The sequence below is a fragment of the Pseudophryne corroboree genome, chromosome 2 (genome assembly GCF_028390025.1).
Source record: "Pseudophryne corroboree isolate aPseCor3 chromosome 2, aPseCor3.hap2, whole genome shotgun sequence".
Classification (NCBI taxonomy): domain Eukaryota; kingdom Metazoa; phylum Chordata; class Amphibia; order Anura; family Myobatrachidae; genus Pseudophryne; species Pseudophryne corroboree.
This window is the reverse complement of record NC_086445.1, coordinates 285047243-285070807: the sequence shown is the minus strand read 5'-3', so window position 1 is coordinate 285070807 and position 23565 is coordinate 285047243. Positions and strand designations below refer to the sequence as shown.

Genomic DNA, 23565 nt, shown 5'->3' with positions numbered 1-23565 from the left:
TTGTCCGACTGGATCAACACCGGTCTTCCTTGAAGCAGAGGTTCCGCCTGGCTTAGAGCATTGTAGATTGCTCTTAGTTCCAGAATGTTTATGTGAAGAGACTTTTCCAGGCTCGACCACACTCCCTGGAAGTTTCTTCCTTGTGTGACTGCTCCCCAGCCTCTCAGGCTGGCGTCCGTGGTCACCAGGATCCAATCCTGTATGCCGAATCTGCGGCCCTCCAATAGATGAGCCCTCTGCAACCACCACAGAAGAGATACCCTTGTCCTTGGAGACAGGGTTATCCGCAGGTGCATCTGAAGATGCGTGCATTGATGTACAGACACCTTTCCTGGTTTTAGGAGATTCCTGACCAGGTCGGATAACTCCTTGGCTTTTTCCTCGGGAAGAAAAACCTTTTTCTGAACCGTGTCCAGAATCATCCCTAGGAACAGCAGACGAGTTGTCGGCATTAATTGGGATTTTGGAATATTCAGAATCCATCCGTGCTGCTTTAGCACCTCTTGAGATATTGCTAATCCCATCTCTAGCTGTTCTCTGGACCTTGCCCTTATTAGGAGATCGTCCAAGTATGGGATAATTAATACGCCTTTTCTTCGAAGAAGAATCATCATCTCGGCCATTACCTTTGTAAAGACCCGAGGTGCCGTGGACAAACCAAACGGCAGCGTCTGAAACTGATAGTGACAGTTTTGTACAACGAACCTGAGGTACCCCTGGTGTGAGGGGTAAATTGGAACGTGGAGATACGCATCCTTGATGTCCAAGGATACCATAAAGTCCCCTTCTTCCAGGTTCGCTATCACTGCTCTGAGTGACTCCATCTTGAACTTGAACTTCTTTATGTACAGGTTCAAGGACTTCAGATTTAGAATAGGCCTTACCGAGCCATCCGGCTTCGGTACCACAAATAGAGTGGAATAATACCCCTTCCCTTGTTGTAGAAGAGGTACCTTGACTATCACCTGCTGAGAGTACAGCTTGTGAATGGCTTCCAAAACCGTCTCCCTTTCGGAAGGGGACGTTGGTAAAGCAGACTTCAGGAAACGGCGAGGTGGATCTGTCTCTAATTCCAACCTGTACCCCTGAGATATTATCTGCAGGATCCAGGGATCTACCTGCGAGTGAGCCCACTGCGCGCTGTAATTTTTGAGACGACCTCCCACCGTCCCCGAGTCCGCTTGAGAAGCCCCAGCGTCATGCTGAGGCTTTTGTAGAAGCCGGGGAGGGCTTCTGTTCCTGGGAAGGAGCTGCCTGTTGCTGTTTCTTCCCTCGACCTCTGCCTCGTGGCAGATATGAATAGCCCTTTGCTCTCTTATTTTTAAAGGAACGAAAGGGCTGCGGTTGAAAAGTCGGTGCCTTTTTCTGTTGGGGAGTGACATGAGGTAGAAAGGTGGATTTCCCGGCTGTAGCCGTGGCCACCAAATCTGATAGACCGACTCCAAATAACTCCTCCCCTTTATACGGCAAAACTTCCATATGCCGTTTTGAATCCGCATCGCCTGTCCACTGTCGCGTCCATAAAGCTCTTCTGGCCGAAATGGACATAGCACTTACCCGTGATGCCAGTGTGCAGATATCCCTCTGTGCATCACGCATATAAAGAAATGCATCCTTTATTTGTTCTAACGACAGTAAAATATTGTCCCTGTCCAGGGTATCAATATTTTCAATCAGGGACTCTGACCAAACTACCCCAGCACTGCACATCCAGGCAGTCGCTATAGCTGGTCGTAGTATAACACCTGCATGTGTGTATATACTTTTTTGGATATTTTCCATCCTCCTATCTGATGGATCTTTAAGTGCGGCCGTCTCAGGAGAAGGTAACGCCACTTGTTTTGATAAGCGTGTTAGCGCCTTGTCCACCCTAGGAGGTGTTTCCCAGCGCTCCCTAACCTCTGGCGGGAAAGGGTATAATGCCAATATTTTCTTTGAAATTATCAGCTTTTTATCGGTGGCAACCCACGCTTCATCACACACGTCATTTAATTCTTCTGATTCAGGAAAAACTATAGGTAGTTTTTTCACACCCCACATAATACCCTGTTTAGTGGTACCTGTAGTATCAGCTAAATGTAACGCCTCCTTCATTGCCAAAATCATATAACGTGTGGCCCTACTGGAAAATACGGTTGATTCGTCACCGTCACCACTGGAATCAGTGCCTGTGTCTGGGTCTGTGTCGACCGACTGAGGCAAAGGGCGTTTTACAGCCCCTGACGGTGTTTGAGGCGCCTGGACAGGCACTAATTGATTGTCCGGCCGCCTCATGTCGTCAAACGACTGCTTTAGCGTGTTGACACTATCCCGTATTTCCATAAATAAAGGCATCCATTCTGGTGTCGACCCCCTAGGAGGTGACATCCCCATATTTGGCAATTGCTCCGCCTCCACACCAATATCGTCCTCATACATGTCGACACACACGTACCGACACACAGCAGACACACAGGGAATGCTCTAAACGAAGACAGGACCCACTAGCCCTTTGGGGAGACAGAGGGAGAGTCTGCCAGCACACACCAAAAAGCGCTATATATGACAGGGATAGCCTTATAATAAGTGCTCCCTTATAGCTGCTTTATATATATCAAGATATTGCCATTAAATTTGCCCCCCCTCTCTGTTTTACCCTGTTTCTGTAGTGCAGTGCAGGGGAGAGACCTGGGAGCCGTCCTGACCAGCGGAGCTGTGAGAGGAAATGGCGCCGTGTGCTGAGGAGATAGGCCCCGCCCCGTTTTCGGCGGGCTCGTCTCCCGCTATTTTGTGAATACAGGCAGGGGTTAAATATCTCCATATAGCCTCTGGGGGCTATATGTGAGGTATTTTTAGCCTTTATATAGGTTTACATTTGCCTCCCAGGGCGCCCCCCCCCAGCGCCCTGCACCCTCAGTGACTGCGTGTGAAGTGTGCTGAGAGGAAAATGGCGCACAGCTGCAGTGCTGTGCGCTACCTTTAGAAGACTGCAGGAGTCTTCAGCCGCCGATTCTGGACCTCTTCTTACTTCAGCATCTGCAAGGGGGCCGGCGGCGCGGCTCCGGTGACCATCCAGGCTGTACCTGTGATCGTCCCTCTGGAGCTGATGTCCAGTAGCCAAGAAGCCAATCCATCCTGCACGCAGGTGAGTTCACTTCTTCTCCCCTCTGTCCCTCGTTGCAGTGATCCTGTTGCCAGCAGGAATCACTGTAAAATAAAAAACCTAAGCTAAACTTTCTCTAAGCAGCTCTTTATGAGAGCCACCTAGAATTGCACCCTTCTCGGCCGGGCACAAAAATCTAACTGGAGTCTGGAGGAGGGTCATAGGGGGAGGAGCCAGTGCACACCACCTGATCTGGAAAAGCTTTACTTTTTGTGCCCTGTCTCCTGCGGAGCCGCTATTCCCCATGGTCCTTTCAGGAACCCCAGCATCCACTAGGACGATAGAGAAATATAAAGAGAAACACAACGTCTAGGACTGACAGGTGTGAACCCGAATTAGTCAACCAGTAACTGACAAGCAGAAAATGAAACTATAGCTCAAGTAAAAGAAAAACTTCAGCAACATCATCAGTCAGTGTAGGGGTAGCGTACAACACCAAAGGATATCGTGGACAGAAGTTAAACACACGTAGAGATAAGCAGAGTCTGATCAGGTGGCAGAGTTGTCATGGCGAAGTGTTCTCAGGAGAGGGCTCTTCTTTCTGGAATGATGGACCTCCGTCCAAGAGGTATTGTTCCCAAGCGACTGCGGCGGTTGAAGATCAGGGCACAGTAAATTCCCAGGGGGGAATAACAAGATTCGGGAGACCCAAGCCGGTACAAAATGAGGAAAGTTCTGAGTGAGTGGATAGGGTATGTAGTCTCCCGGCCGAGGTAACCTGGAGGCTAAAGGGAAAGCCCCACCGATATTTCAGTTGGCGTTTACGAAGTTAGTCTGTGAGAGGCTTGAGAGATCTTCTTTGTTGGAGAGTGTGCCATGACAAGTCCTGAAAGATGTGTATCGTCGTGCCATTGAAACCGACACCGTCTAACTGTCGCACTTTACGCATGATATCATCTTTTTGGGAAAAATAATGCAGGCGGCAGATAACACCTCGTGGGCGATCAGCAGATAAGCTCTTTGGTTTGAGCGCGCGATGAGCCCTGTCAAACGTGATGACGTTGGTGGGAGCTGCTCCCAGTATTTCGTTGAAGATTTTTGTAAGGGCATCAATCAGACTAGTTTGGGGGACATCTTCTGGCAGTCCTCGAATCCGGATATTGTTTCTCCTCCCTCTGTTGTCCAGGTCCAAAATCTGTGACCTTAGAGAACGAATCTCGACAGATTGGGCAACAATGGTGTCTGTAAGGGATTTCAGAAAACTATCGGAGGTGTCCTGCCGAGTTTCCACCGAAGACACTCGGTCAGAGAGTTGTGAGATATCCTGGCGGACATTTGCTAACTCCCTACGTATAGTGTCCTGAAGATCTTGTTTGGTCGGAAGTGTTCTCATGAAGGCCAGAATATCATGGAGGTCCGAATCACCACCATGTTGAGGACGAGGGGATTCCGCAGCGGGAGATAAAACTTTGGAGAAGCTGAGGGGGTAGAGGATGGGCTAGATACAGATTGATCATCAGTGAGTTTAGATGGGGTGGGTCTCAAGAACGGTCTCATATCCGCCTGCGACATGGTCTCTGTAGAAGAGCGAACAATTCCTTTTTGAGCAGATTTTTTTGCGCCTGACCGTAATGCAATCAGAGAAGAAGAGCCGAAGATATCCTCCATACGGACATGAAACAACTGAATGCCTACATAACGCTTAGAGAAGTGCCCTTAGTAATGTGACTCCCAGTGGGTTAGCATTAGCTAGTCATCAGGCCAAGATTAAATCACATGCAGCGTAGAGGGACCAATCATCAGTGCCTTTATTACAGAAAAACACGAGCCAAAAGGGTGAATACTGCAGTATGCCGTCACTCTATATAACTTCCATATGATGCAGGGGGTTGGAGCTACAATATAGTAACAGATAGAAATTCCAAAGCATAAAAGTAGCCACTAGAGGGAGCTTCGGTTTCACATATGTAACTCGCCTTTCAGTGAGGACATGCAGTTTATCCGATAATACTGACTTCGGAGTAAGTGATCTAAGAGACCTTGGATACAACACAGTTCACTGCAGGGGAGTGTGGCATAAACTCTTCTATTAAAACAGAGTGGGAGCATATGCAAATATGAGGGGATGATCTATATAGTGGTGCTCTTCTCCACAGTGCATAGATCAACTGAGTGGAGAGGTGGGGAGAGATGCAGCAGGACTTGGCCCATTTCAGCTACAGTCACTACTGGTTTCAAAAAGTGGAATAGTATATCTGGGGCTCTGGAGGGTGTGTGGGGTGTGATGGACGCACTGCAGACAGCTCTCCTGTAGAGCGGCGTCTCACCTCTCAGATCTCCACAGGAAGCCAAGATGGCCGCCGTCCGTCTCAGCACGGGCAGGCTGCAGTCCCAGGGGAGCCGTGTCTCGCGCTCCGATGCGCCGAACAGCGTCCTCGATTTCGGGTGCAGGGCACAGGCACAGACTCTCTCCACAGATTGCGTCGACACCAGGTAAGGGAGTGTCCCGCTCTCACCACGATCTCTCCGGCGGCGCGGGGCAGGGTCTCCCAATCGAGGTCCCAGCTTTGGTGGATGCGCAGGCCACAACCAGCAGGGACCAGAGGAAGCAGTCCCCCGGCTCCGTGGCCCGCTGCACCGTATTACAGGTACCCAGGCTGGGCTGGAGAGGCTAAATAAGGGCCGCTGGGCAGCTAATTAAGAGTATAATTGGCTTTTTCTATAGGAGCCTCTCCTGGCACGTCTGCTAGGGCTACTTGCCAAGCCACGCTCCCCCGGGGTAATAGATTTTTAACCACCCTCTGCCGTTTAAACGTATTCGTTTTCTTTGCTACAGTAGTGGAATCCTCATCAGAGATTTGTAGGATCTACTTAATAGCAACCACTAAGGCAGCAACATCAATCTGCAAGGGAGAATCCTCATCAGTATAACAGGATTCAGTGTCTGACAGGATAGTATGATCCCCCTCCTCTTCAGAGGAAACATCAGAGAGGTATGTGGATTGTGAGAAGAAAACAGCCCGCTTAGATGACCCAGAGACATGGGAGTGACCTGGGGTGGATTTTTGCCTAACCAAGGACTGATTTAATTGCTGCAGCTGGTTAGATAAATTTTCCGCCCAAGGCGGATTAACCACAGGGGCAAATTGTGGCGGTAGTGGCATAGGTGGTCCCATAGGGGGCGTAAGGCGTTCTATCAGATTACCCAGTAGGTTGGTGAACACAGCCCAGGGGTGTACGACACATAGTACACAGCCCATCATATAAAACTTCCCCCTCTTGTAAATCCTTGGAGCATACCCTGCATGATGATCTCAGACTTGGCCATGGAAAACCAACCTATGAAGCGCCTGTTCTTCCAGAGGCCATCTAATAATAATGAGTGAGTGCTGTTACAGAGGACTATTTTTACACGCTATACATTACAGCACTCTGTGGCCCCTTTATGCGCGGATATGTGGCCCACCACTGTGCACAACAGCTTACTGTTATTGTTAAGTTGAAATAACAACAGCGCATACAGTTGGCTGGGGCAGCGGTAGAACTGAGATGTCATCCTTTGACAGTTAACAGTGAAAGTCACTGAGCTCATCGCCATGCGAGATTGCTATTGTTGCATGCTTTATTTTATGCACCTGCTAGCAATGGGTACGGCTGAAGTGTCTAAACACACTAATTAGATGGGATGTCCTATAGTTTTGGCCTTGTAGTGTGTATATGGTGCCCCGATGCAGGTTGTTTTCCCTTTAAACTAGTGGCATGACACTGATTTTCTATATTTTACCTACTGCTTCAGGAGCTGTGCACATTTGGAACCCAAGTATGTATGTGGCAACAACCTAATTGCGAGTTGTCATGATCACAGATTGAATACATTGCTATGATGGGAGGCAATAGAGAGAACGCCTGTTGGGATCCCGGCGGTCAAAAAGCCAACGCCGGAATCCCAACAGGCTGTGAAATGCCGCTGCGCGAATACCAGCGCCACTGGGTTTTCTCCCTCTGTGGGTGTCCTTGACATACATAGATGGAGAATATATCCTGTGGCAAAGGGGCTTTTTACCGCTCGCCCCGCTGCCGGCATACTGGTGAGCATGTCACTGAACGTCTTTCTGACATTTCATCTTGGATGTCATCTGGCCACCTTTAACATAATATTTCCAAAACAGAATTCATTATATTTCCACTGGCCAATAAAATTTACCAACCTGATATCTCTATCACTGTTGAGAACTCAACAATCTACCCTACCACACAAGCTCGCTGCCTAGGTGTCATTCTTGATTCCAAACTGTCCTTTGTTTCTCACAATCTGTCTCAAAATCATGTTACATACATCTAAAAAAAACATATCCAAAATACGATCATATCCTACACAAGACACTGCAAAAACTCTAATCCATGCCCCTATTATCTCCAACATTAGTTATTGCAATAGTCTCCTTACTGGTCTTCCCAAAAATAGGCTCTCCCAACTACAATCCATTTTGAATACAGCTGCAAGGCTGATCTTTTTCGCTAGACGTTTATCGTATGCAGATCTACTCTGTCAGTCCCTCCATTGGTTACCAGTATTCTACCGTATTCAATATAAAATACTTCTACTTACATAGAAGGCTATTAACCAAACTGCACTTACATACAGTACATCTCTTTGCTATGCACAAGATCTGCGTCTCTCATCCACACGCATTACTTGTACCCACTCAAAATTACAGGACTTTTTCCGGGCTTCACCCACTCTGCGGAATGCCCTCCAACGCACAATAAGACTCACCTCTAGTCTCCAAACCTTCAAGCGTTCCCTGAAAACTCATCTCATCAGACAAGCTTATCAAATTCCGGGCCCACCCATGTAACCTTCAATGTCTCCTATCTAATTTCAAACTATGAGTACAGTACACATAACCTCACATTTTTTCTTTCTACACTTTCACATCCTCCTGACCCTTGGCCAACACCCCTGGGTGATCATATCATACAGCCCATTAAGAATCTTTGCAATCTGGCAGGATTATTATGCAGGTAGCACCTATCCTTGTGTATCAATGCCTATTTCCCTATTGATTGTAGATTACGAGCAGGGCCCTCCTACTTCTAGATCTGTCTGTTATTACCCAGTTTTGTTCTATTACTGTTGCCCCAATTGTAAAGTGCAACGGAATATGCTGTGCTATATAAGAAACTGTTAATAAATAATAATAACTATTACTTGCATTAAATATCACATTTTAATGGATTAGTTTAAAGGATTTACACATTTCCTGTATACTTTGTTGGCTGTGTACAGGGAACATACTTTCTCTACAATTATAATTATCATACTGTAGGTAAAAGGCAGAAACTGGTAAATGTCAACATGCTCCATAATAAAAGAAATAATTATCCGTTTGTCATCTCCTTAGTGACACACCTGAATTAAATATGACTTGCATTATCCAATTAAGTATATCCAAGCTATAGTTTAAAACACATAAATAAAGAAGTATTAAAGGGCAGTTCTGGAAAACACACCATTTCACACCAATGAAAGGTAAATAACGTAGTGGGGATGACCATTAGTATATTTATCAGAGCATAAGTTAGACAAGATTATACAGATGTAAATCTTGGTACAATGACATCAAAACGGAATTGAAGGTGACGCAGACCTGACGGCATTTAAATTGAGCTGTATTATACTATGGAAATTAACACTCAGCACTCTAACACTACTCTCTACTGTACTAAGCATGACAGCAGAATTTGTCAATGTGAATGTGCTTCAGGCCCAGTAATAACAACCTATAATTCTTTCCAGAAAATTACATTAACAATAAAAAAACTGTTATAAGGAAGGCAAGCCGAAAAAAAGGACAATTAATATATTATAGTGATATAAAGGTAAATACATTTAAAAGACTTACCTTAGTTGAAAGTACTTTAAACGTACTCTGAGCTGGCACGATATAGTGAAATAAGAACAGAAATAAATCGTAGTTTTCTCCTGATGGAAGCTTTATATTTACAGTTAACTGTGAAAACAAAGTAGATAATTTTAGGTTAATAAATATGTAAACAAGGCTTTTGCAAAAAATTATATATATATATATATATATATATATATATAAAACCATGTGTATCGGCACTCGAAAAAAGACACAAATACCTTGGTGATCCAGTCCTATCATGGGGTAGCCATGATTCAATAGTTCCAAACAGAGGGACGGCACTCATAGGATTTTGCAACAAGTATATTGTATTCCAATAAAAGAAAGTTCCAAAGATTACATCAACGTTTCGGTGTAGAACACCATCATCAGGATGTACAGAAATCACATACAGGAAAAATGGTGAACATACATAAAACAGCAACTTACCACCCTTATAAAGACCAGTAAATGACCAAACAACTGACACCTGCGCCGCAGCACACGCCCACCCGAGCAGCCAGGACGCATGTGAAAGACGTCTTCCACATGCACGTCTCCACCGCGTCCCGCCGCCGTCATGACAACGATAGCGGTCACCATGGAAGCCCGAGACGCAGCCGCGTCATCGAGCTCGACGGCCCGCACCACGTGGTCATCAAAACAGGGGGCATGGCTAAGTCACGTCACGACGCGTTCCTGGCAACGGTCGTGGTTACCATAACATCCCAAGATGTAGCCACATCATTGAGTTATGCAGCCCACGTCACCCGTCGTCAGAGCGATCGGTGTGGCCCCTGTGCATCACCCATAAAAACATGAACAAAAAAAGGATTAAAAACAACACTGGAACACCAGTGTGTAAGATCGGAGAATCATGTATCCCATCATAGAAACAGGACTGTAAGACAACATTAATACCATAATAATGTAAATTGAATCATAAGGTATGTATTATTAATAATTACTCTAATGGATAACTCTAAAGACTGATCTAGTTTTACATAAATCAGGAGAATAGAAATATGCGGACACAACAGATGCACATATTTTTATGTAAGACTATTCCAACAAATCTTTTCATTTAAGCCCCGTGGGGCAACAGTGTCCAGCCGGACAATCCATCTTGCCTCCATGATAAGCAACTGTTTATTTCTATCACCGCCACGTTTCAGCTCAGGGAGATGATCTATGATCATATACTTAAGGCTAGCCAGGCTGTGCTTTCTATCAGCAAAATGCTGAGCAACCGGTTGTTCACTTTTACCAGAAATTAACGCTGCACGAATGGCAGAACGATATTGATTGGCCCGTTCTTTAAATTGGCGAATAGTTTTTCCCACATAATAGTACCCACAGGGGCATCGAATTATGTAGATGACAAAAGTGGTTGTGCATGTGACCACATGTCTGATTGGAATGTATTTACCACTATGTGGGTGTCTGAATGAACTACCAACATCTAGATGGTTGCAAGTCGCACAGTTAATGCATCTATAGCACCCTGCCTTGCGTCTGGACAACATTCTGGTAATATCGTTTTTAAACTTCGAAATGTCGGTACGCACAACCATGTCACGGATATTTCTCCCACGGCGGTAACATGCCATAGGGGACTTGTTCCTCAACACACTTAGCTCAGTGTCCGTACTAATGATAGGCCATAATGCTTTAGTGGCTTGAGCTGTAATATTGCTACTTGTTGTAAACAGGGAAGGTCACATAATTCTATTAGACTGATGTTTTTTGCGGTTGCTGGGAAGAAATAGAGTTTCCCTGGGGATATTGAGCACTTTATGTTTCTGTTCTAACAATAATTTCTCAGGATATCCACGACAGATAAATTTTGAAACCATGTCCTCGAGTTGCCGTTCTAACACGGCTCTATCACTATTAATCCTCGCAACACGCAACATTTGCGAATAAGGCAACCCTGCTCTCAATGCTGATGGATGGTGGCTGGAAAATCTAAGCAGGGTGTTGCGGTCAGTTGGTTTCGTATAAACTGACGTCACCAACTGGCCACCCTGATTAGTCAGTTTAACATCCAGAAATTCAATTTCTTGGTAACTTGTTCTGTAAGTAAATTTGATGGGCCCCTGAGCATTATTGATACTATCAATAAAGGTACAAAAATCTTCCTGTGGGCCTGACCAAAAAACAATCAAATCATCAATATAACGTAAAAACAATTTGGTGTGATGCATGAATTCTGTCTGACTAAGAAACAAGCTGTTCTCTTGAATAAACATAAATATATTAGCATAGGTCGGTGAGACATTCGATCCCATCGCACACCCGGCAGTTTGAACATAATACATACCTTATGATTCAATTTACATTATTATGGTATTAATGTTGTCTTACAGTCCTGTTTCTATGATGGGATACATGATTCTCCGATCTTACACACTGGTGTTCCAGTGTTGTTTTTAATCCTTTTTTTGTTCATGTTTTTATGGGTGATGCACGGGGGCCACACCGATCGCTCTGACGACGGGTGACGTGGGCTGCATAACTCAATGATGTGGCTACATCTTGGGATGCTATGGTAACCACGACCGTTGCCAGGAACGCGTCGTGACGTGACTTAGCCATGCCCCCTGTTTTGATGACCACGTGGTGCGGGCCGTCGAGCTCGATGACGCGGCTGCGTCTCGGGCTTCCATGGTGACCGCTATCGTTGTCATGACGGCGGCGGGACGCGGTGGAGACGTGCATGTGGATGACGTCTTTCACATGCGTCCTGGCTGCTCGGGTGGGCGTGTGCTGCGGCGCAGGTGTCAGTTGTTTGGTCATTTACTGGTCTTTATAAGGGTGGTAAGTTGCTGTTTTATGTATGTTCACCATTTTTCCTGTATGTGATTTCTGTACATCCTGATGACGGTGTTCTACACCGAAACGTTGATGTAATCTTTGGAACTTTCTTTTATTGGAATACAATATACTTGTTGCAAAATCCTATGAGTACCGTCCCTCTGTTTGGAACTATATATATATATATATATTATTATTTCACAATAATGTAGACTTCATTCCTTGAAAGCATTCCATTATTTTGCCTTTTACATTTTTCATTAAAATGCAGGATCACTTTTAAGTGTATGCACATGATAGTCTCAAATTCATGTATTTACATATTGGGTGGGTAAGTGGTTCTTTCCAAATCTGATAAATTATTATTCTGATGATATCACCAAACCCATCCTGTGACATCTCCTGTACAGGTCATTTTCATACTATACACTACAAGAAATCCTGCAAATCCCACAACAATAAACCGGTCTCGCATCACTTTCAAGATCTTTAAATATCCCCTTATGAATCCAACAAACTAATCTCTATCCTTGATTTATTGCAGCCTCTAAGGGGCTTATTTATCAACTATCACATCTGCAGTTCGATCTGGGCTCAATATCTCACAAATTTGCACTGCAGGATGGGATTATAAAGCCTGGATCTAGGAAAGTGCATACACAGGGAGGCGTGTCCATGCAATGTGCACGGAGTGAAGAGATTTCATCAGCAGTATCTCGGCTCCTGTGCATGCGTTGTCTGCTGACACACGTGGTCCATAGGCTACAATAACATAAAGCATTCTAGAGCTTCGTATATCTCACAGCATTGCATGCCCCATGGACATCTTTGGGGGCTGCGGCTGCTGTTGGAAATGGAGGGAGCTTAGCAAATATCCTTCAGACATTGGAGTGATACTAAATATTTGCGAAAATCCTCTGAAAATGTGGGGGGGGGGGTTTCACAGGAACGATGCAGCAAATATTGTTAATGATAAATAGGCAGAGCCGGCCCTAGGCATAGGCAAACTAGGCAATTGCCTAGGGCATCTGGTATGCCTAGGGGCACAAGCAGCTTCTGCTGATTAAAATGATATGTGGCATGCCTATATTCTGTGTGTAGCATTTCATATGCAGATACAGCCACAGTCGCACACAGTATATAGGCATGCCACATAAAATTTTAATCAGCAGAAGCTGCTTGTGCATCCTAGCCACATAGCAATGCAAATAAGATGCATTTCCATAAAAAAATAGGCATCCGACATTAGAGCTGCCAGTTGACTCATGCCAGGAACTATATGTGTCATTACGAGTAGAAGGGCATTAATAATGTGTAACATATGTGTAAGGGGCACTATGTGTGTCATTATGTGTATAAGAGCACTAATAATGTGCAGCACATGTGTAAGGAACATTATGTGTGTCATTATGTGTATAAGGGCATTAACAATGTGCGGCATATGTGTAAGGGAAATTATGTGTATAAGGGCATTAATAAGGGTTGGCATAATGTGTAAGGCGCATAATGTTTATTAGGACATTAATAATGTGTGTCATGTGTAAGGGGCATTACTGTGTGGTATTATGTGTATAAAGTGCTCTACTGTGTGGTGTAACATATAGAAAGGGCACTACTATGTGGTCTAATGTGAATAAAGCGCAATATGGTGTGGTGTAATGTGAATAATAAGCAATATGGTGTGGTGTAATGTGAATAATAAGCAATATGGTGTGGTGCAATGAGAATAAAGAGCAATATGGTGTGGTGTAATGTGAATAAGGAGCAATTCAGTATTATGTTATGTGAATGAGGGGCAATACTATGAGGAGTAACGTATATAAGGTAAAGTGGTACTACTGTGTGATGTAAACTGAATAAGGGACACTATCGCATTATAAATTGTGAATAAAGTTGCACTACTGTGAGGTATAATTGGAATTGTGGGTACTATTGTGTGGCCATGCCCCTTGCCAGCAAAAACACATACCTTTTTGGGCTGTGCGCCGAATGTACACACTGTTCTTATTTAAATTACAGGGGGTAGGAAAACAAAAAAAGGACTGCTATGGGTGGGGGGTGATGGTGCTGGGAAAGGGGTGCAGGGTCAGAGGCGAAACTAGCGGTGGTTGCTAGGGGCACCAGCCAAAATCTTGCCTAGGGCATCATATTGGTTAGGGCCGGCTCTGTAAATAGGCCCCATACTGGGTTCCACTTCACTCACAACTCCAGGCCTTTAAGCAGACAAGGTGGGGTTGGACACCTCCTTTTCCCACTCTGCACATTCACATCTTTTGAAACATATACTAGTCTCATGTAAACTTTGCTGATGTCTATTTTTTAGTATATAATATGCATTTCCATACTGAGCATGCACATCAAAAATGTGTAAAGCCCTGTACACACTGGCCTAATGCCTAATGTGTGACAAGTGCTATATTATTGAATATATAGTTCAACAGTATAGCGCATACACACTGAACAATACAAATAAACTATATCGTTTAGTGACGTCATCCCCCGATTTCACCGAACACATGCTGTTCAACGAGATAGTTAAAATTGAGCTGCATGTTCCATAGACCACAGATGAACGTGAACTCAGGTGCGCGTATCAATCAGGCATGCACACTGGACGATATGAACGATAGATCTTGAAAAACCATAAGCCTAGAGAGGTGGAATGGGAGAGGGAAGGGGCAAGCAAAGACCTAGCACAGTAATAGTAAAGGCATGTTCCTGTACTTGCAACTGATATAGACCTCAACAAACACGTAAATGTACCTGTCAGCAGGAGTATATCTAGTAGGTGCTAGCAAGCTGGCATGACAAGATGCAATGACGATTGACAGTAAGGACTAGCTAGCCATTTCTAATGTACTAAATTCATTAGTATACCTGCTATATTTTCTGAAGCAGTGCCCGTTTATTTGCATTACGTAAATTATATTTATATTTGGCCTGCTGTAAGAAAATACAAAATTTGATTAATAGTTAAAACAGGCGACTGTATTTAATACTGAACATGGTAAATTTGATTTTAGTATTCGTCAATAACAATGTTCTTCTTTATTGTGTATGTCACATTATTGTGTACAAATAGGGTAAAGCAACTTTCACCCCAACTCTATACAATCTCTGCTTTATAATGCTGCATAAGTATACACACTTGCTACTCCAGATGCAAACCTAGCACATGCTCTACTTATTTATAGGTAGATGCACCAAGAGATGAGTCCCAGTAAACACATACATGCAGGGGCAGTGCTAGGGTGTTCGTCGCATCCCTACAAACTATGAATGGGTATGGGTCATAGGGTCGATATGCATTAGGTAGACAGTGACTAGGTCGACATCTGAAATAGGTTGACACGGTCAATAGGTCGACACAGTCATTAGGTCGACATGAGGGGTTTTTTTTTAACTTTTTTGGGTGTTGTTTTCATCGTAAAGTGACAGGGAACCCCAATTAGTGCTCCCCTTCGGGCAAGGTGAGTCACTCCGTTTCCGCTGCGCTCGGCACAGGTTACTATTACCTTACTATTCCCAATCATAGTCCACGTGGATTTTAAAGTATGCAAAAGTGAAAAAAGGTGAAAAATGCATGTCGACCTTTTTCCATGTCGATCTAGTGACCATGTCGACCAACAGTGGTCAACCCAATGACCGTATCTCCTATAAATTTGCACCCTCCAAATATATCCTCTTGACTTGTCTCTTAACAATGTCAGATATTTTTAATATAACAAGCAAGGATAAGAGAGAGGTTGCTGGCCGGAGAGACCGAGAGAGGGGGCTGGCCGTAGCGATGTGCAAACATTACATCATTTACAATCAATGCATTATATACAAATTTGCAGATATGCTAATTATTTGGCTATAATTAATTAGGATTATAAATTATGTTAGCACTATCTGCATGCATGGTTGTCATACAAGATTTAATGAATGGTGATTAGCATTTACTGTAGTATTATAAAAGGAGAGTTATGGTAGACTTACCATGGTTAACTCTCTTTCTGCGAGGTACTGTACATTGGGTTACACAGGGAAACATCGGGGTGTAGCGTGGATCTTGAGCCAGAGGCACCAACAGGCTAAAGCTTTAGGCTGTCCCAAAATGCATTGGGGCTTCCTATATAAACCCCGCCTCCAGGCACTGGAGCTCCGTTTCGTTGACCAGTCAAATGCAGGACCAGGCAAGAGAGAAGGCAGCTGTCATATCTGACAGAACCACATTCTCACGACAGGAGAAGGGACCAGCAGCTAATGCTATACAAACCCATAGAAGCTAGGTGTGTCAGGGTGGGCGCCCCGTGGAAACCAATGTACCTCGCAGAAAGAGAGTTAACCATGGTAAGTCTACCATAACGCTCCTTTTCTGCAGCAGGGTACATTGTGTTCCACAGGGAAACATCGGGGATGTCCTGAAGCAGTTCCTCAAGGGAGGGGATGCGCTTTAGTGGGTATGAGAACCCGGCATTCAAAGGAAGCATCCTGGGAGGCGGAAGTATCACAGGCATAGAACCTAATGAAAGTGTTCACTGAGGACCACGTAGCCGCCTTGTACAATTGTTCTGCGGATGCGCCACGACGGGCCGCCCAAGAGGGTCCAACAGACAGAGTAGAATGGGCTTTAATAGCAGCAGGAGCTGGGAGTCCAGCCTGCGCATAAGCTTGTGCAATCACCATTTTAATCCATCTGGCCAAGGTTTGCTTATTCGCAGGTCAGCCAAACCAACCAAACAGTACAAAGAGGGTATCTGACCTCCTGATAGAGGCAGTCCTTTCCACATATATACGGAGAGCCCGTACCACATCATAAGACCGTTCTTTGGAGGACAATTCGGAAGAGATGAAGGCTGGTACCACAATCTCTTGATTAAGGTGTAAAGATGACACCACCTCAGGTAAATAACCAGGGCGAGTTCTAAGAACTGCCTGGTCACTATGAAATATCAAAAAGGGGGGACGACAGGACAAAGCGCCTAAGTCTGACACCCTTCTAGCAGAGACAATAGCCTGCAGAAACAGGACATTGGCTGTGAGTCATTTAAGGTCCACCGTCTCAAGAGGTTCAAATGGAGACTCTTGCAGGGCATTCAGGACAACAGACAAATCACATGGAGCCACAGGAGGGACATAGGGCGGCTGAATCCGCAGTACACCCTGAGTGAATGTATGAACGTCAGGTATAGACGCAATTTTCTCTGAAACCACACCAACAAGGCAGATATGTGAACCCGGAGGGAAGCCAGACGAAGTCCTAAATCCAGGCCTTGTTGCAAAAAAGTCAGAAGTCTGGAAGTACTAAACTTGGAAGCATCGTAATTCTTACCAGCACACCAGGTGAAGTAAGAATTCCAGCCCCTATAATAAATCCGTGCAGATGCCGGTTTGCGGGCCTTTAGCATAGTTTGGATAACCGTCTCGGAGAATCCTTTGGCCCTCAGGAGTGAAGCTTCAAGAGCCACGCTGTCAAACCCAGGTCCGGGAAGACACAAGGGCCCTGAACGAGGAGGTCTGGGCGTTGAGGAAGTAGAAGAGGACGCTCTATCGAGAGACCCTGCAGGACTGAGAACCAATGCCGTCTGGGCCACGCTGGAGCGACTAGAAGTAGTAATCCTCCTTCTTGCTTGAACGTCCGTAGTACTCTGGGCAGAAGTGACACTGGAGGGAACACGTATGGCAGCCGAAAGTTCTATGGAATTGCCAGTGTGTCCACAAACACTGCTTGAGGATTCCTTGTCCTTGATACGAAGACCGGAACTTTGTGATTGTGTCGTGACGCCATCAGGTCTACATCTGGTAGACCCCACTTGTCCAGTAAGAGTTAAAAGACTTCCGGATAAAGACTCCACTCTCCGGTGTGCACATCCTGATGACTGAGGAAATCCGCTTCCCAGTTGAGGACTCCGGGAATGAACACTGCCGATATTGCTGGTAGATGGCGTTCCGCCCAACAAAGGATTTTTGACACTTACATCATTGCCATGCGGCTTTGAGTGCCGCCTTGATGGTTTATGTATGCCACCGTGGTGGCGTTGTCTGATTGTACTTGAACAGGCCTGTTCTGTATCAGAGGTAGGGCAAGAGTCAAAGCATTGAACACTGCCCGCAATTGAGAATGTTTATCGGGAGGAGAGAGATTCCTCCTTGGTCCACCGACCCTGGAGTGAGTGTTTTGCCCCAGCACCACGCCCCAACCCCTCAGACTGGCGTCCGTAGTCAGTAGGACCCAGTTGGGGATCCAGAAGGGATGGCCCCTGCTCAACTGCTGGTCCTGTAGCTACCAGCTCAGTGACAGACGAACCTCCGGAGTCAAGGAGATCATTTGAGACCTGATCCGATGAGGCAGGTCATCCCACTTGGAAAGGATTAACCTCTGTAGAGGGCAGGAATGAAATTGAGGGTACTCTACCATGTCGAACGCTGACACCATGAGGCCTAGTTCTTGCATCGACGAATTTATCGACACTCTTGGGCGAGAGAGGAAGTATCTGATCCTGTCCTGAAGTTTCAGGACTTTCTCTGGAGACAGAAACAGTCTTTGGCTGTGTGTGTCCAGCAGTGGCCCCAGGTGCACCATGCTCTGAGCAGGGCTTGTAGGAAGCGTACAGTCAGTTGCAGATGACTGAGGAAGACATCTTAGGAGTTCGCCAGGATCAACAAGTCGTCCAGAGACAGCAGGATCCCGATTCCCTGACGACGCAGATGAGCCATCATCACGGCCATAACCTTGGTGAAGATCCGAGGGGCCGTGGCCAGTCCAAACGGCAGAGCCTGGAACTGATAGTGAAGGTTGCCAATAGCAAACCGCAGATATTGCTGATGCGACATGGCAATAGGTTTATGCAGATAAGCATCTTGTATATCCAGGGATACCATATAATCTCCTGGTTCCATGGCAAGTACAATCGAGCGCAGAGTTTCAGTACGGAACTTGGACACTCTCACAAATTTGCTCAGTGATTTGAGATTGAGTATAGGCCGGAAATACCCATTGGGTTTCGGGACTAGAAACCGGGTCGAGTAGTATCCTTCGCCCCTCTGGGACAGGGGTACCGGCACTACCACTCCTGTATCCAGGAGGGAACGAACTGTAGAGCTTGAGCCTTCAACGGGTCCGAAGGAATAACCGTCATGCAGAACTGGCAAGGGGGACATCTCTTGAAAGAGACTGCATACCAATGAGAGATGACGTCTCGCACCCATGCATCTGAAATGGTTTTTAACCAGACTTGGGTGAACTGCAGAAGTCGGCCTCCTACCCTGAAATCCCCCAGGCAGAGGCCCGCCCCGTCATGCAGCAGGCTTGTCTAGTTTGAAGCAGGCTGACGGGCGGCCCAGGATTGTTTTGTCTTGGGTTTAGTGATTTTGGGAGCGCGAAGGAACAAAAAGTGGTACTCTTTGCCTTCTGTGCAGAAGGATTAGTATTCGGGAGAAATGCAGTCTTAGCAGCCGCTAAGTCAGTCACAATCTTATTCACATCTTCCCCAAATAGGATGTCTCCCTTAAAAGGAAGTACCTCCAAGGTCTTTTTGGAGTCCAGGTCCACCTTCCATGACCTCAACCACAGAATGCGGCGAGCCAGGACGGACGTAGTCGATGCCTTGGCCACCATTACATCTGCCTCAAAGGACGCCTCCTGAATATAGTGGGAGGCAGTGGTAATATGAGACAGACATTGTCTGGCAGTGTCAGATATATTCTGAGGCAGCTCATGCTCTATTGCCTGAACCCATGCTTCAATTCCTTTTGCGGCCCAGGAGGCCGCTATAGTGGGTCTATGTACAGCACCTGTAAATAGACTTCAGGCATCCCTCCACATGCTTATCTGTCGGTTCCTTCAGTGAGGTGATAGTGGTGACAGGCAGAGTAGATAACACCACAAGACGGGTGACATGGGAATCCACCGACGGTGAATTTTCCCACTTGTTACACAACTCAGCAGGGTTAGACAGGGAGAATTTCTTTCCTGGAGAAGACCAAGGTTCCTGACATATCTCTACTAAGTGGTCAGAATGTGGTAAGACTACTTTAGCTACTTTCTGACGTTTAAACTTATCAGGTTTCTTAGATGCAGTAGTGGGATCTACATCATCATCAATTTATAGAATCAACTTAATAGCCTCCACTAGGTCAGGGACATCAACCTTAGTTGTAGGTTCCTCGTCAGAAGCAACTGAATCAGTGACTGACGGATCAATATACTCCCCATCCTCATCAGAAGTATCATCAGATATATTAGAGGATTGTAGTGGATTGTGAGGAGGAAGCAGCCCACTGAGATGACCCCTTGACCCCAGAGGGACGTGGGGTAGGTTTTGTCTAACCAAAGATTGATTCAATTGCTGAAACTGGGTAGACAAATTATCCACCCAAGGCAGATTTACCATAGGAACAATATGTGGCTGCAATGGCACAGGAGGTCCCATAGGGGGCGTAAGGCCTGTCACAAGCGTATTGAGCATAGTTGAGAACGCTGCCCAATTTTACAGTTTTAGGGGTTAGTTCAGGGCACGGACCCCCTTGATTGGCGTGTCCTGGCTGATTTTGGGCATCACATCATAACACTTAATTCATTCCTTTGTTCTTTTTTTAGCACCTTATTATTTTTCTACTAGTTAATACCTTGTAGCATTCTAATACCGCATCTTTGTAACACTCCTTATCACATAGCTTATGCCTCTTACTTATTATCACTCACTAACACTTTAGCCTCGCACTAGTATGGTACCTTGGGCCTGCTGGCCTGTGCTGACTTGAACTCTACTGTTAGGGACCCACCAGATGAGGTCACATGGACGTTGCCTGGTGGGCAGTCATCGCAAAAACGCTCTATAGCGCATATTTTACACACTTCTGATGACCGGGGACTCACAATTTCAAAATGGGTGGGTCCCCAGGACACAATCCACCCGCAGCCAACCCAAAGTGTTCCCGCGGCAGTAGCGTAGGGGCTGAGTTTCCCTGCACATGAGGGGCTGGGTGCTCTGCCTGCTGACAGCCCTCCCTGTGGAGCTATATATGATCTCAGCAGTGAACTGTAATCTGCACTAGAACCCAGTAGTCTCCGTCCCAGTGCTATGGGGCTTCCTGCACGGTGTTCACTTTCCGCATCCTGGGCTGGTTGGTCACCGGGTGTTAGTAAGCTGGTGTGTGTGGTGACAGGGGGGACGCCGAGAGGCACACTGGCGGGAAGCTGATGCACAGAGGAGGGACAAAGAGGCACAAGGGTGCCTCTCAGCGTTCTACCTCCGTCTCTCTAAGCTTTCCATCCCTGTGCCTCTCAGCTTCTCCCCCCCCATGTCCCTCTGTCACCACACACAGCAGCTCGCCAACACCCGATCCACTTTACTGCGGTGACAGACCAGCCCAGGACGCGGAAAGGGAACACTGCGCAGTAAGCACCATAGTACTTTTTATCTTCTAACTAGCTAATAGTAGCAAGTTTTTATGACTGCTGTAAATTCATCATGATTTCAAATTTACTGAACATTCAAAAGGTACATTATATATATATATATATACACACACACACACATATATACACACACACACACACACACACACACACACGCATTAGACATATCTCATTAACATAATTATAAAAAGGCAAAATTAGGACAAATTTTAAACCAGATAGTGCCAAATAATGAATCGGAAATATGATCAGAAACTTGACTGATTTCATTAGAAATATTTTGGTTAGGACTAGTGCAAATGCATATTCTTAAAGTCTGGTAAATCCAAGTGTAACACTTAGTCCATAAACTAGCGAATAGACCTGCAAACACCCACACACCCAACATTACCTGCAGTGCTCACAGGGAATAACATTTGGTACAATATAATGGTTTGTAGTGAGAGTGAGCAATACGTATACAGCACACTATGCTGCAGAAAGGGCACTGAAACACAAATTGAACTGTATTAGAAGGAAGAACATCGTACAAGGTATTGGCTATGATTTTTAACAGTGGTTGATTGCAAACACCTGCCACAGGTATAAGCCCTGATAATAGGATTTTATATACCTACCGGGAAATCCTTTTCTCGTAGTCCGTAGAGGATGCTGGGGTCCAATTTAGTACCATGGGGTATGGACGGGTACACTAGGAGCCACTGGCACTTTAAGAGTTTAATAGTGTGGGCTGGCCCCTCCCTCTATGCCCCTCCTACCAGACTCAGTCTAGAAACTGTGTCCGAGGAGACGGACATATTTTGAGAGAAGGAAATACAGATAGGGGTGAGATTCACACCAGCTCACACAAAACAAAAGGAAAGCCAAGCTAACCAACAAGAAACGATTCAGCAACGGCTGAAACCACAATAGTTGACCAAGTACCAATGCAGGAATACGAAGCACTGGGCGGGCGCCCAGCATCATCTATGGACTACGAGAAAGGGATATACCGGTAGGTATATAAAATCCTATTTTCTCTTACGTTCTAGAGTATGCTGGAGTCCAATATAGTACCATGGGGATGTGCCAAAGCTCCCAGTATGGGAGGGAGAGTGCGGAGGTTCCTGCAGAACAGATTGACCAAACTTTAGGTCCTCAGAGGCCAAAGTATCAAACTTGTAAAACTTAGCAAACGTGTTCGACCCTGACAAAGGAGCTGCTCGGCACAGCTGAAGAGCCAAGACACCCCGGGCAGCCTCCCAGGAAGAATCCACTTTACGGGTAGAGTGGGCCTGAACCGATTTTGGAATCGGCAATCCAGTCATAGAATAAGCATGCTGGAAAGTAAGCTTGATCCAGCGAGAAATTGTCTGCTTAGAAGCAGGACACCCAATCTTGTTGGTATCATAAAGGACAAATAGTGCGTCCGACTTCCTGTGACGAGCCGTTCTCTTCACATACTGTACATCAAAGCCCGCACAACATAAAAGGACTTTGAGGTAATAGAGGTGTCAGTAGCCACTGGCACCACAATAGGTTGGTTGACATGGAAAGCCGATACAACCTTTGGAAGAACTTGCTGATGCTTCCTGAGCTCAGCTCTATCTTCATTAAAAATCAAGTAGGGGCTATTGTGCAACAATGCCCCCAATTGCGACACACGTCTTGCAGATGCCAATGTCAAAAGTGTGACCGCTTTCCAAGTCAGAAACTTTACGCCTACCTCCTGTAAAGGTTCAAACCAATCCGCCTGCAGGCACTGCAACACCACATTAAGATCCCAAGGTGCCATAGGACACACAAAGGGGGGCTGGATGTGCAGAACTCCTTTCAAGAATGTCTGAACCTCAGGGAGAGAAGCCAATTGTTTCTGGAAGAAAATAGACAAGGCCAAAATCTGGACCTTTATGGAGCCCAAGTGTAGGCCCACATCCACACCCGCTTGCAGACAGAGGGGAAAACGTCCCAATTGAAAATCCGTTGGAAACTTCTTGGATTCACACCAAGACACATACTTCTTCCACATCCGATGGTAATGATTAGATGTTACTCCCTTCCTAGCTTGGATCAGAGTAGGAATGACCTTGTGTGGTTTAGATCTGGCGTTCAACCTCCATGCCGTCAAACGTAGCCGCGGAAAGTCTTGATAGGCGAACGGCCCCTGTAGTAGAAGGTCCTCGCGAAGAGGAAGAGGCCTCGGATCCTCCAGGAGTAATTCCAGAAGATCTGCGTACCAAGCCAGTCTTGGCCAGTCTGGAGCAATGAGGATCGCCTGAACGCTCGTTCTTTTTATTCGTTTTAGAATCCTTGGGATGAGTGGAAGAGGAGGGAACACACACACGGACTGGAACACCCACGGAGTTATCAGG

At 45.8% G+C, this 23565-nt stretch overlaps 1 protein-coding gene across 5 annotated transcripts in view; it reads right to left on the bottom strand.

Moving 5' to 3' along the window:
• SUGT1 (SGT1 homolog, MIS12 kinetochore complex assembly cochaperone) overlaps nt 1-23565 on the bottom strand; it is a 321635-nt gene that overhangs the window by 78464 nt on the left and 219606 nt on the right. For all 5 annotated transcript variants that reach the window (XM_063952887.1, XM_063952891.1, XM_063952889.1 and 2 more), the window contains exon 11: nt 8989-9096. In XM_063952887.1, the coding sequence (XP_063808957.1) occupies nt 8989-9096 (108 nt within the window). The remainder of the gene's footprint in view (nt 1-8988; nt 9097-23565) is intronic.